General features: G+C 38.6%; 1 protein-coding gene across 2 annotated transcripts in view; it reads left to right on the top strand.

Annotated features, from left to right (window-relative positions):
* Positions 1-7,277, top strand: part of LOC111148069 (glutamine--fructose-6-phosphate transaminase 1) — a 54,052-nt gene extending 46,775 nt beyond the window's left edge. For both annotated transcript variants that reach the window (XM_022504450.1, XM_022504449.1), the window contains 5 exons: positions 1,907-2,021; positions 2,513-2,640; positions 3,451-3,618; positions 4,239-4,400; positions 5,257-7,277. In XM_022504450.1, coding sequence (XP_022360158.1) covers positions 1,907-2,021; positions 2,513-2,640; positions 3,451-3,618; positions 4,239-4,400; positions 5,257-5,301 — 618 coding nt within the window. In that variant the 3' untranslated portion in view covers positions 5,302-7,277. The remainder of the gene's footprint in view (positions 1-1,906; positions 2,022-2,512; positions 2,641-3,450; positions 3,619-4,238; positions 4,401-5,256) is intronic.
* The last annotated feature ends 5,641 nt before the right edge of the window (positions 7,278-12,918 follow it).

Below are 12,918 nucleotides of genomic sequence, written 5' to 3'. Positions count from 1 at the left end.
AGAGAGAGGGAAGCAGGCTCACCGCTGAGCAGAGAGCCCGATGCGGGGCTCGATCCCAGGACCCTGAGATCATGACCTGAGCCGAAGGCAGAGGCTTAACCCACTGAGCCACCCAGGTGCCCCCATATAGTTAATCCTTAAAAGAGAAAACATCATTGGCTAATGAACATGAAAACAGTCTTTTCAGATTTAAGATATGTATGATAAAGTGGTAGAGAGACCATTGTCTAACAATGAAATGGTAAAAACTTATTAAAAAGATAATTTTAAGTATTGCAGAAATTGTGGCAGAACACTCATCTCACAGTCTCATACAGCTAATGGGAATGAAAATAGTCTTGGTCGTTGACTGCATATTTTAAAACATTCACAGTTCTCTAGCCTAGGGAAATAGATGTCTCTTAGTTTAAGCTTTCATCAGTAAAAGTTTGTTTTGAGCCTGCGTGTTAGGCATTACACTGAATGTTTTACATTGGTCTCATTTAATTCTCATGAGAATCTTGTAAGTGTACCTGTAACATGTGGGCCATCTGACACCTCAGGAGAGGAAAAACTGCTCTGGTTTAGTAAGCTAGAAAGAAGGCATTCTTCTTTGGGAAAGGGCTTGTGATTAAATTAAGAATATGGCAAGTTATAAGAGTATATCTACCAATTAATTTTCTTAACCATTTAAAGAAAGAAGGAGGGCAGTAAAGATTAATAGGCAGTATTCACAAATGTTATTAATATCATGTTATTAAAATGTAATTTTACATTTAAGAATGATGATTAGGGACACTTGGGTGGCTTAGGTCATGATCTCAGGGTTCTGGGATCGAGCCCTGCATCGGGCTCCCTACTCGGTGGGATGCCTGCTTCTCCCTCTCCCACTCCCCTTGTTTGTGTTCTCTCTCTGGCTGTTTGTCTTTGTCAAATAAATAAAATCTTTTTAAAAATGATTTTTCTGGGGCACCTGGGTGGCTCAGTGGGTTAAAGCCTCTGCCTTCGGCTCTGGTCATGGTCCCAGGGTCCTGGGATGGAGCCCTGCATCAGGCTCTCTGCTCGGCGGGGAGCCTGCCTCTCCCACCCCCGCCTGCCTCTCTGCCTACTTGTGATTTCTGTCTGTCAAATAAATAAATAAAATCTTTAAAAAATGGTTTTTCTTATTTCTACCCACTTTTCTAAAATTGAGCTTAAAAAAAATTTTTTTAAGTCAAACTGGAGAAAAAAAGGTGGGAGTGAAGAATAAGCAATGGGCAAAGGTGAAAAAAAAAAAAAATCAAAGAACAATTAAAAAAGAAAAACAACAAAACCAGTACAGGTACCTCAGGGAAAGTCCTTCAGGCCTTTGCTTTTGTAAAAAGAACCTAATCTGGTTATGCACGTGCAGATTTACACTCTGCTTACCTTACTTTGCATGTTTCTGTTCCTTTCTGAGGGTATTAGGGATTTGGTAAGCATCTGGTGTGTTATAAGGAACTTTTGTTTTGTATTTGGAAATAAAGGTTAAGTCATTGTTCAAGTTCAAAAAAGGCTAGTGATAGATTTCCCAAGTACTGATTCAGTTTGCTGTTAATGCTGTTTTGTTTTTTGTTAAATATTTATTTATTTGAGAGAGAGTGAGAGGGGAGAGGGTCAGATGGAGAAGTAGACTTCCTGCTGAGCTGGGAGCCTGATTCTGGACTCACTTCTGGGACTCCCCCGGATGATGACCTGAGCCCAAGGCAGTCACTTAACCAACTGAGCCACCCAGGCTCCCTAACAGTGTTTTTTTTTTAGTTTGTTTTCTTTTCTTTTTTTTAATAGACAATACATATTTATAAAGCCAATGAGAGGGAATTCTTTATTTTAATCTTTTTTTTTAATTAAAAAATCCAACTTCTTAAAATGCAACTGCAACTAATTCTGCTTCTCTATGGTGTTTCAGGCTTACACCAGCCAATTTGTATCCCTTGTCATGTTTGCCCTCATGATGTGCGATGACAGGATTTCCATGCAAGAGAGACGCAAAGAGATCATGCTTGGACTGAAGCGACTGCCTGGTATGAAGATCTCACAGTGGATGTTTGTTATCTGCGGGAGTGGCTAATGGGTGAAGCCTTTTCTCGTCCTTGAAGCTGTCTGTGGCTTGTAGCTATTTAGTCAAAAAGATCCTTCTTCTTTGGCACCTGTGTTTTTAAAAATCTTTCACTGAATAGAAACACTGGTCTTCCGGGCGTCTGGGTGGCTTAGTGGGATAGAGCCTCTGCCTTCGGCTCAGGTCACCATCCCAGGGTTCTGGGATCGAGCCTTGCATGGGGCTCTCTGCTGAGTAGGGAGCCTCCTTCCCACCAGCCCTCTTTCTGCCTGCCTCTCTGCCTATCCGTGATCTCTGTCTGTCAGATAAATAAAAAGAAAAAAAATCTTAAAGAGAAAAAAGAAAAGAAAAAGAAACACTGGTCTTTTGTTGATTGCTTCCAATATATTATTGTTATTATAGCATTCAGTTTATTACCCTTTTTTCATAGACTTTGTTAATATTACTTCTTAACAGATTTGATTAAGGAGGTACTGAGCATGGATGATGAAATTCAGAAATTGGCAACAGAACTTTATCACCAGAAGTCAGTCTTGATAATGGGACGTGGCTATCATTATGCTACTTGTCTTGAAGGGGCACTGGTAAGTCTTCTCACTTACAGTTGTGGTCTAAGGACTTAATGGACCTAGCATACAGTCATATATACTTTTAGGTCAAATGAAATAGATAGGACTTTTGAAAATGTCTCTGTATTTATGCACTCGGATTTGTTATCTTGAGAAAGGGTAACATAATACTTAATTCAAAAGTGAATATTGGGGCGCCTGGGTGGCTCAGTGGGTTAATCCTCTGCCTTCGGTTCAGGTCATGGTCTCAGAGTCGTGGGATCGAGCCCCATATCGGACTCTCTGCTTAGTGGGGAGCCTGCTTCCCCCTCTCTCTCTCCCTGCCTCCCTGCCTACTTGTGATCTCTGTCAAATAAATAAATAAAATCTTAAGGAAAAAAAAGACTTAAAAAAAGTGAATATCAAGAAAAATACATTTTACCACCTTGATTTGGATTTAGCAAGTTAGTTAACTACTTGGGTTAATTTGTTGCCTACATGTGAGTAAATAAGAGATTAAGTATTCTCTAGATGTGAGATTTCATGGAAGTAAACATAAGGCAAGTAAAAACAGTTACAGAGTAATAGGAATATATTCATGATCATCTGAAATCCTCAAGTTTTTGCGGGTTTAGAACTTCTAGTTACTTACTTAATAAATAAACAGACTTCCAGTTACTTGATAGTTTAGAAATAATGATCTATTCACCTATATTTACAGGTCAGTGGTCCTTTTATACTTTTGGCTAAATAGTGACTTTAGACAGCAGATGTTTTATGTAATATTTGCATAAGAATGGGTTTTTGAAAAACAGACTGTAGACTAATCTAGTTCTCTCCTGTTAGAAAATAAAAGAAATCACTTACATGCACTCTGAAGGCATCCTTGCTGGTGAATTGAAACACGGCCCTCTGGCATTGGTGGACAAGTTGATGCCGGTTATCATGATCATCATGAGAGATCACACTTACGCCAAGTGTCAGAACGCTCTTCAGCAGGTGGTTGCCAGGCAGGTAAGTTAGGGGCTCCTGGGAGGGCACCAGGGTTGTCTAAGAGTTGGGTCACTAAAGCTTATTTGAATTTTATGACTTTAAAGTGATAAACCAGTGCCCAGTAGGAGGCTTACAGAACATGTGGAGGTTTACATGTGAAGAAACTGAGATACTCAAGAGTTTTGACAGCACCCAGCTCCCGATCTCATAATAAGCAGAACCAAGACCAAAACTGAGGTCCTAGTCTCCCGATCCTGTCCTCTCTCATTGTGGGCTTCTCCCTTTCAAGTTAATATTCTTGAAAGTATATTTCAGGAGAAACTGGGTTTTATGTTACTATTACAGGTGTTGTGTTTAACTGAGTTTCCTTCAGCTCGCTCGGCTTTTACATAAAGCCCCAAAGATATTGCTGGCTGTTAACTGAGCTCGGTATTTCTCAGTTGTGTGAGTTTGAATAAATTACCAAATCCCACAGTTTCCGTTTCCTTTGCTGCAAGTCAGATCAATCTGAGTTACCACGTAGGATTGTGAGTCAGTGAGGCCACGTGCATGTGGGCAGTGCAAAATCTGCACGTTCATGTGCAGCAGCTCTGCCTTTGCTTACCATTGATTTTGTGTGTGTGTGTGTTTTTCTTTGCCAGGGACGCCCAGTGGTGATTTGTGATAAGGAAGATACCGAGACCATTAAGAACACAAACAGAACAATCAAGGTGCCCCACTCAGTGGACTGCTTGCAGGGCATTCTCAGTGTGATCCCCTTGCAGCTGCTGGCTTTTCACCTTGCTGTGCTGAGAGGCTATGACGTGAGTGACGGGTCCCGGGGAACTCTTGAGCTCGCTTTCTACCTGGTTCATTCGTAGTTTTCCTTCTAAATTTTTAGCTACAGCTTTGGAGAAATCCCTCAGGTATTTATCTGTGACCTGTCACATTTGCGTGGCCCAGTTCGGAGATTACGTCATGACCTTTTTTTACCCATAGAACCTGAAGGAACCTTGGAGCCTACCTCTGTGATTGGAGATTACCTCCTTGAGGAATCCCCAGGTGTCCTCTCTTTCCTTCAGGGTTTAGTATCCCCAGTCCCCTGGTCATGACAGCCCAACATCTTGCTCTCACACACAACTCCTCTCAATCACTACTGACTGGCATTTCTAGTAAGAAAGGATTTAACAGGGAGAATTAGGCTTAGGTTTACACAGCCATTAGGAGACCTAGGGAAAGGCAGGGGAGGGAGGCCACTGTGCCATCCACCAGGGTAGGAATTGCAAGGAACCACTACTGTCAGGGGGTTCTGGGCTGCTGTAGCACCAGGGTGGGCCACTGCCAGAAAGATGCGTGGAAGCTGTCGGCATATCCCACATTAGCTGCCTGAGGCCCATTACCCTCCAAGTGAGCTGCGCCTTTTACAGAAGACCACAGAGCGCTTTCTCTGCTGAGCTGGCTCCTTCAGGATGCTTTTTCCTCATTCCAGGATTTTTAAGATGCATTATTTGATTTTGTTTTCTAATTGTAGTTTTTTATTGTCTGTAATTAAGATGGTTGAGGAACATGTTGTTTTCTGGTTCTATATGCAAAAGTAATTTGCTTAGAGTCGCTGTTTCTCCCTCCCTACCCCCCCCTCCACCCAATCTGTACAGTCTTTCACATATTGTTTCTTTGCAGGTTGATTTCCCCCGGAATCTTGCCAAATCTGTAACTGTAGAATAAGGAGCATCTGCAACTCTGGGCGGTTGAGCAACACAAGACACCTTTTGTATTTAACACCTTGATTTAAAATACCACCCTCTGAAGCCTTTTTTAGTAAATCCTTATTTATATATCGGTTATTATTATTCCACTCAATTTGTGATTTTTGTGAAATTACCTCATATTTTTCCAGTAATTTGTGGGGGAGTTTAAATAATGGAATTTATATTGGAATTGTTATCACAAAGAGATTCAGCTCTCATTTTCTTTCAAGGATGCCGGGTGTTGAATTTCTGGGCCCTGCACTTCAATCTGGAAGGATTGTGTGTTTTTAGAATAATTGGCCTTTGTTTTACTGTGCTTCTCTTCATTCAGCCCAAAGAAAGTATAGTACATTTAATTGGAATATCTGAAGACAGAGGCAATGTATGCAAATGCTTAGACATTTGATTAAGGTTTTGTTAAGTTTACGAATTAAGAGAAGATGCTGTGATTTGTTTTGAAATTTGTGTTTTGTTTTTAAATCACACTTGTAAAACTTAAAAACTGAAAGCTTTTCTTAGTGGGGTTTCTATGTAAGTTGGGTTAACCTGAATGTCTCTGACCCGTTGCTTGTTATGTGGAGGTCGAGTCGGAGTTAAGGTAGGAAGCTAGAGTATGGTAGTACATTGGTTTTCTCCACTCTTAACAGCAAGTATTTGCACAATTTTATAGCAGAAACTTTAATTTTGAGCTGCTTAGGACAGTTGACAACATGATTTTCTGTGTGAAGTTGGGGGACCTCCAGGTGGGGTGTCCTATTCCTAGTTTTTCCATCTTCTAAAACTGGTTTTTATTTCCTTGTATCTGTAGTTTTTTGTTCCTTGTGTTTTTGTTTTTGTTTTTTTAATGACTTGTTCTTGGAAATCACCACACAAAGTTGCAGTCATGCGTCTGTGATTAAATCAGTACTGATATATGCAGAGTTCTCTACTTTTTGTTCCGAGGAAAAATTGCTTGCAGTGAATTTTAACTTTTTACTGCCTTGTTACATAAAACTTGTACCAGCCTGCCAGTTGGAAATTCTTTGTAGTTTGGAAGATTTGCAAGTCTTTTGACTAATCATTTGATTGTAAATGTATGTGCTGAGCTAGGTTTAGAGAAAGCTGTATGTTTTACACTGATGCTAGTGAAGGATTGCATCAAATATAGTATTATTTCCTAGGTATACTTCTCTACTGTCTGTGTTCCACCCCTCAAATCTATTTAGGAATGAAGAAGATACAAATAAGTAAAGTGGTATCAAGGTGCCTTCAGCTGGTTTATGTCAGAAACAGAATTTAACAATTTAGATTAAAATAGAGTAGAATATTAGTTTGACACCCACCGTGTTGTGAGTAATCATTTCTTTACAGGGCTTTTTGGCCAAATCTTGGGGGTTATAGAGCAGTGTGTTTGTGTTTTGGTGAAGTCCTTCTCTTTTTAAAGTTTTTGCCTTTATATTGTGAAGGTAAGATATTTAGCATAGTTATTTAAGTAAATTCAGGCTTTTTCTTTTTTCTGTGTTTGAATTTCTTGGTGAGGTTAAGATTTTCTAATAGCTATTGCTACAAGGGGAGCACAGGATTCTGCTTGTGTATTAGGGTTAGAAAAATACTTAGCATATTTTGAGGTACTTTGGAAGAACTGTCCTCAATGGAGACTAGAAACCTGGTTGTTTTTAAAAATAAAATAAGGTTACTATTTACATCATTCTATGTATGTTGTCACTATAGCTATATTTATCTATTTTAATTGTTTCTGAGATGATTTTGTTTAGGCCTGCTAGTTTTAGTATGTGTATAATGTCATTTCTTATGTTAAATTAGCATTTTATGTCTGATTTGTGTGGATTTGTAACATTTCTTAATGGTCTGAAGTTTAAATCGGCATTCTAAGTGAACAAATATGTGAAATCAATCATTGGTTTTCAATTTCTCTTTTTCTCTTCCTCTATGTCTGTCTGTCTTTCTCTCTCTCTCACATACACACACACACACACACACACACACACACACACACTTCAAGCTAGGATAAGTTCTGAACTGGATATCAAAAGCTGATGTTAAAGAAAAAAGAAGTGATATTTTCCAAATAAACATGGTTTCTCTTTTTTGTCCCTTCTTGCTTCTTACTTTATTTCACGTAGTGATTTTTAAATGCTTTTGTGTATTAATTACAAACACAAAAAAGGATACTCTAATGAGGCAAATCACTAATAAGTGTGCATGCCTAGTTAGAACCAATGTAATATTAATAGGTAAGAGAATCTGGTTTTTCAAGAAAGGTATTCTACAAAAGGAGTCTTATATAAAAAGTTCTTTCTTGTAGTACATTTAGAGTTTAAATTCATTCACATGTAACTTAGTTCCTTACCTCAGCCCTGAGCCCTTTTTAGGCTGGGATCATGGGTAGCATCTCACACATGGCTCAGCAAATGATGGTTCCTTTGCAGTCAGTTGGCTTTTCTGTCTTTTTTAAATTCCCTGTGCCATAGGAATGACTGGGAAGAGGAAATTAATGCTCACTGTTTTTAGTGTGCTCTAATTGTGTCAGCCTCCTACTATGGGCAAGTCACTGTGCCAGGACCTGGAAAGGACATCATGTTGAAAGCAGAGTCTGCTTGTCCCCAGGCAGACTTATTACTGGTGAAGACCAAGATCATTGCGGGCACAAGGTGAAGGGAATGGAAAAGTGGAGGTGAGCTGGGTTGTTAAATAATGGTCCAAGTTTAGGGAAGTATAATGTTCAAAAGAGGGAAGGTGCATTTTGTAGAGTGCACTGTTGCCACAGGCTGCGTGGACCACCACATGTCTGTGGTGCGCCAGGGAGCGGCAAAGGCGAAATGCACAAGGGAGAAAGCAGCAAGCATCGGTACTACTCCAGGAGGCGGACTCAGGGCTGTCTGCAGGTGGAGCTGAGGGTTAAGAGAGCTAACACAGATTTTCTCTCTTAGTTTTGTGGCAAGTTGTTTCTAAGATGATGTCATCTTAGCCTTCTGACTACAGATCTTTTGGCCTAAGCTAATCATGAGGACAGGAGGAAAAGGAGCCTCCTTGCCCCCACTCCCTGTCTTTTTTTAGCTTCTTGGTAATGTTTATTTGGCACTTACTTATATTGTCTTCAAAGGAGGAAGACCAGCTGAAATGTTTGCTTTAACAAATATATTTTAAGAAGTCCTTTGGAGTCAGTGTTTTATCTGCTTAAAAACTTAGGATATACTATAGCAATAAAAGGGAAAGACTAATGTTAACAGTAGTATGTGAAAACTTAAGTGATTTTTCTAAAAAGCACAATGTTATTGAAAAGTGTTTGTTGAAGAAGAAATCATAGCTCACACGGAATTTGCAAAGGCCAAAGAAATGGAAGGGAATGGTAAAGGAAGGTATTTTAGCCTTATGTCCACGTAGTCAGTGGATTTTATCTACCAGACTACCAGATAGAGTGTCGTCTTCATGAAAACACACTTCAGATCACTTTCTGTGTTCTTCACGTTAGAATCTCAAGTTTAGAAAATTAACACATCGTTTTTTTTTTCTCAAAATATTTAAGGATTATTAATATATCAGTATTTCTGTAGCTTGATGAGTTTAACCATATCTTCAGATCTGTGACATGACAACTGATAGGACTGATAACATTTGCTTTGAACCAATAATGTCCAGGGTTAAAAGAAAATCATAGTTAACTAGCAAGATTGTAAAGTTATGCTGTATTAACTTGTAAGTCTGTAATAGCTTGGTATCACTGTTAAGGAATCTACCATAAATAACAGCTAATGAGAATGTTTTAGGAAATTCTTGAATTACCTTTCTTACGGTACTCAGAATGAATACAGAAATGATCCTGTTAGCTTTTTAAATGTTCTGTGGTTGACTTTCGGTTTGGTTTTTTTGGTGTCTTTTTCTCCTTTTTCTCTCTCTTTCTTTCTTCTTTCTTTTTTGCTTAAATAAAACTTTTGGTATTTGTTTAAATTATACTTATTGTGAGCAGGAGGTTTTAGAATATTTGCTTTGTTTCAGTTTTCTGTTATATAAGATAAATGTGTAGTTTACCGAGCCATTGGATCATTTCTTCCTCATGTCTTGTAAGTCCAATAACTCTAACCTTGAACTGTGAATAAATTACCAAAACTTACTGAGAGTTGCATTTTGAAGCAATTTGCCAATATTTGAAGTATATACATGTTTGTAGATGTGTTAAAGATTGTATTGCACTAAGAATGTAGCCAGTGTTAGTTGTTAGTAAACTATTCTGATGTTAGAAGTTACTTCATTACTGTTGCTTTTTAAAGGAAGAGATGATTGGATAAATATAATCAAGAGTTTCATGTCTCCAACTTGCCAGTTGTTTTTTGAAAGAATCAATTAGATTAAAACAAAGGATCTACTTTTTATGATGTCATATACCTTAACAAGTCTTTTAAAATTTTTTGTGAGAATGTGTTGTTTCTAGGGAATTTCTAGTGTATACAGTGATCAACAGCTTTGCGTAAGTAAATTGATAGTTGCAAAAGAAGGATATTTAAGATGGGTGAGTAACAAGACAGCATGTATGCTAAAGTTTCTGTAGTATCTGGCAATCTGTTAATTATAGAACAAAGATTCCTTTTACAGGATCCTTTTATAAACAGCAAGCGAAAATCTCTATCCCGAGTGCTTACAGCACTTGCTGTGTTCTGCAGGAGACAGAGTTATGAGCCAGGGTAGTTTGAATGAATAGCTGTGCTGTTTTGCCTTCCCGGAGATGGAGGCCAGTCCCTCATCTCTGTCTCTGTGTTGCAGCAAAGCCTGGGGCTGCCACACAGCGTGGGTCATTTTTTCCATGGGCCACATTTTGGCATAAAATCCAGCTTTACTTTTATTAAGCAGTTATCTTTAAATTCTCCTCAGTTGGCTGGAAGTATTTACTGAGTACTTACTAAAGGCCAAGAAATAATTTCCCTAAAAAATTAGAGGCCTGTTTTTCATTGGAGTGGCATTTAAGAAAAAGAATTTGTTAACTTTTTTTGGATGAGGAGAAGAAGTGAGAGTTAAGCTTCTCTCATTAATCTGAAGGTAAATAGGTATCCTGCATTTTATAAAATGATGTAAGAAAAGAAATGAAAAAAAAAAAAAAAGAAAAGAAATGATGTCGGAACTTTATTAGTTTAAACATCCTGGAGCTATAAACTAATCTTGTCATTATATACAGACAGGTTGCCAGGTTACAGGTCATTTAACCAGCAGATCCCTTCCCCAGAAGTATGTGTGTAATAAGATAAATTCATTATTCTCTTTTTTGGTTAGCATGTGTACAGAGATTATTTGCAAGATTGAAAGGCCACATTTTTGAACTTCATACTAACATGATTTATTGGCTCAAATTCCAAGGTTCACGTATGTGTTTTCTCATGTATTTCTCTTAATGCTGTCATGTAGCCATATTTTCCTTTTCATATTTCAAGAGATTTTTGAAAATGAAGTATGAATGTACAGTTGAAAATATGGAATAAAAAATGGAGCTTGTAAACAATTAGAGAAATGCTTTTTGGATAGAGTTACAGTTCTTTCCTTCCACTCACTTATCAGTCTACCTCTGTTTGTGTAAGATTAAAAAGATTGTTTATACCTATTAGGATGAAAGCTCTTGGCATGTTTTTCATATGCTTTATTTTCTGCAGTATCCTGAGTGATTTAGAAGCATCCAACAATTTAAAAACCAGAGCCTAATAAGGTGTATTGTGGAACTCATAGCTCTTGTACACTCTGGGGGGGGGCCTTTAGGAGTTCATTTTTGCCTCTATCACTCAGCTTTATGTGTTCCGAAATGGAGGTAGATACGGTGAGGTCTTAGAATTGCCAGAATAGTCACGGAGAATTCTAGATTCATTATGCCTAAAGGGCAAATGACCCTGTGCTTCTTAGCTACTCCATTCTTTTTTTTTTTAAAAGATTTTATTTATTTGACAGAGAGATCATAAGTAGGCAGAGAGGCAGGCAGTGAGAGAGGGGGAAGCAGGCTCCCCGCTGAGCAGAGAGCCTGATGTGGGGCTTCATCCCAGGACCCTGAGAGCATGACCTGAGCCAAAGGCAGATGCTTAACCCACTGAGCCACCCAGGCACCCCAGCTAATACATTCTTAATTTGTGAGACTCAGAGGTGGCTGTCCATTAATTTTAGGTTGTCCTACAACATCCCGGCTGTAAAGCTCCCCGCATACCAGGGCCACTACAGTTTATTCCTGCCAACAGCCCCTTTCAGGTGACACTCTTGTCCGCATGTTGTCCTCACTGATGCCAGTGTGGCGTCCTCCAGACATTGATGTTCTGTGGCAAGTTCAATGTGAGATGGACTCATTAGAAAGCCTGGTCTTCAAACAGTGCCCCTGATGGGTTGGATCATACCTGAGACAGTGAAGGCTGGTAGTTCTCAGGCAAGGGAAATAGTAAATACAAGTTTCTGGTAGACGTGAATGCAGGTAGCCAGTTTGATTCATGGGGCGTTCCCCCTGCCCATTTGCTTTGTATGTAGAGTTGTTTTGAAATATTAAATATATTTGCTTTGACTTTTATCTCTTGCTTTCCTAATTTTGTATTTATCCTTTGAATAAAATGTAAACCGAATATTGAATTTACTTTTACTGCTGCTATGTAGAAACCTAAGAACTGTGGGAAATCCTTGTAAGATTTTTATCTCGTGTTTTTGGTTATTAACTTGGACCCATGTGTAGTTACTAAAGTTCAAAGTATTTCTTTGTTTGAAAGAAACGAATTAACTTTAAAACTTCCTAATCCGGGTGCCTGGGTGGCTCAGTGGGTTAAGTGGGTCATGCCTTCGGCTCAGGTCATGATCTCAGGGTCCTGGGATTGAGCCCCGCATCGGGCGCTCTGCTCAGCGGGGAGCCTGCTTCTCCCTCTCTCTCTCTCTGCCTGCCTCTCCACCTACTTGTGATCTCTCTTTCTGCCAAATAAATAAATAAAATCTTAAAAAAAAAAAAAAACTTCCTAATATGTAGGGTTTTTGTGTTTTTTGTTGTTTTTATTTTTGTTTTTTGACATTTGAAGTGAAATGACCTCTGAAAGCAGAATTGACTTTACTGACTGGTAGTTCTTTACTGACTTTACTGACACAACGTTAGTAACTTCAGTTCTTTGAGTTATTTTCTCAGCAGAGACATATTTGTGTAAATTTGTTCGTGAATGCCTGGTTGCAGGAGTGTAGGAGCTCCCCAGAACAGACAAAAGCCAGCTGACTTGTAGACACGTTGTTCTCAACTTGGCCTTCCTGATGGGTGACATTCCTACGTTAGTGGTCCTCAGTTCCTTTGGGTTCAATATACTGAAACTAAGGAAGGGCAGCTCTGAGAGTGTTGACATCCTATCAGAAGATAATGCCGATTTTTTAGGTTATTTTTTATTTATTTATTTATTTTTTACTGTGTTTTAAAATTTTTAATTCCAGTATAGTTAACATACAGTGTTACATTAGTTTCAGGTGTACATTATAGTGATTCCACACTTCCATGCATTGCCCAGTGCTCATCATGATAAGTTTACTCTTTTTTTTTTAATGTGTTCTTTTTTTTAAATTTTTTTTAAATTTTATTTTTTATAAACATATAATATATTTTTATCCCCAG

This window comes from Enhydra lutris, unplaced genomic scaffold, assembly GCF_002288905.1.
Source record: "Enhydra lutris kenyoni isolate GAN:26980312 unplaced genomic scaffold, ASM228890v2 scaffoldscaffold18, whole genome shotgun sequence".
NCBI lineage: Eukaryota > Metazoa > Chordata > Mammalia > Carnivora > Mustelidae > Enhydra > Enhydra lutris.
This window is presented reverse-complemented; position numbering and strand designations above follow the sequence as displayed.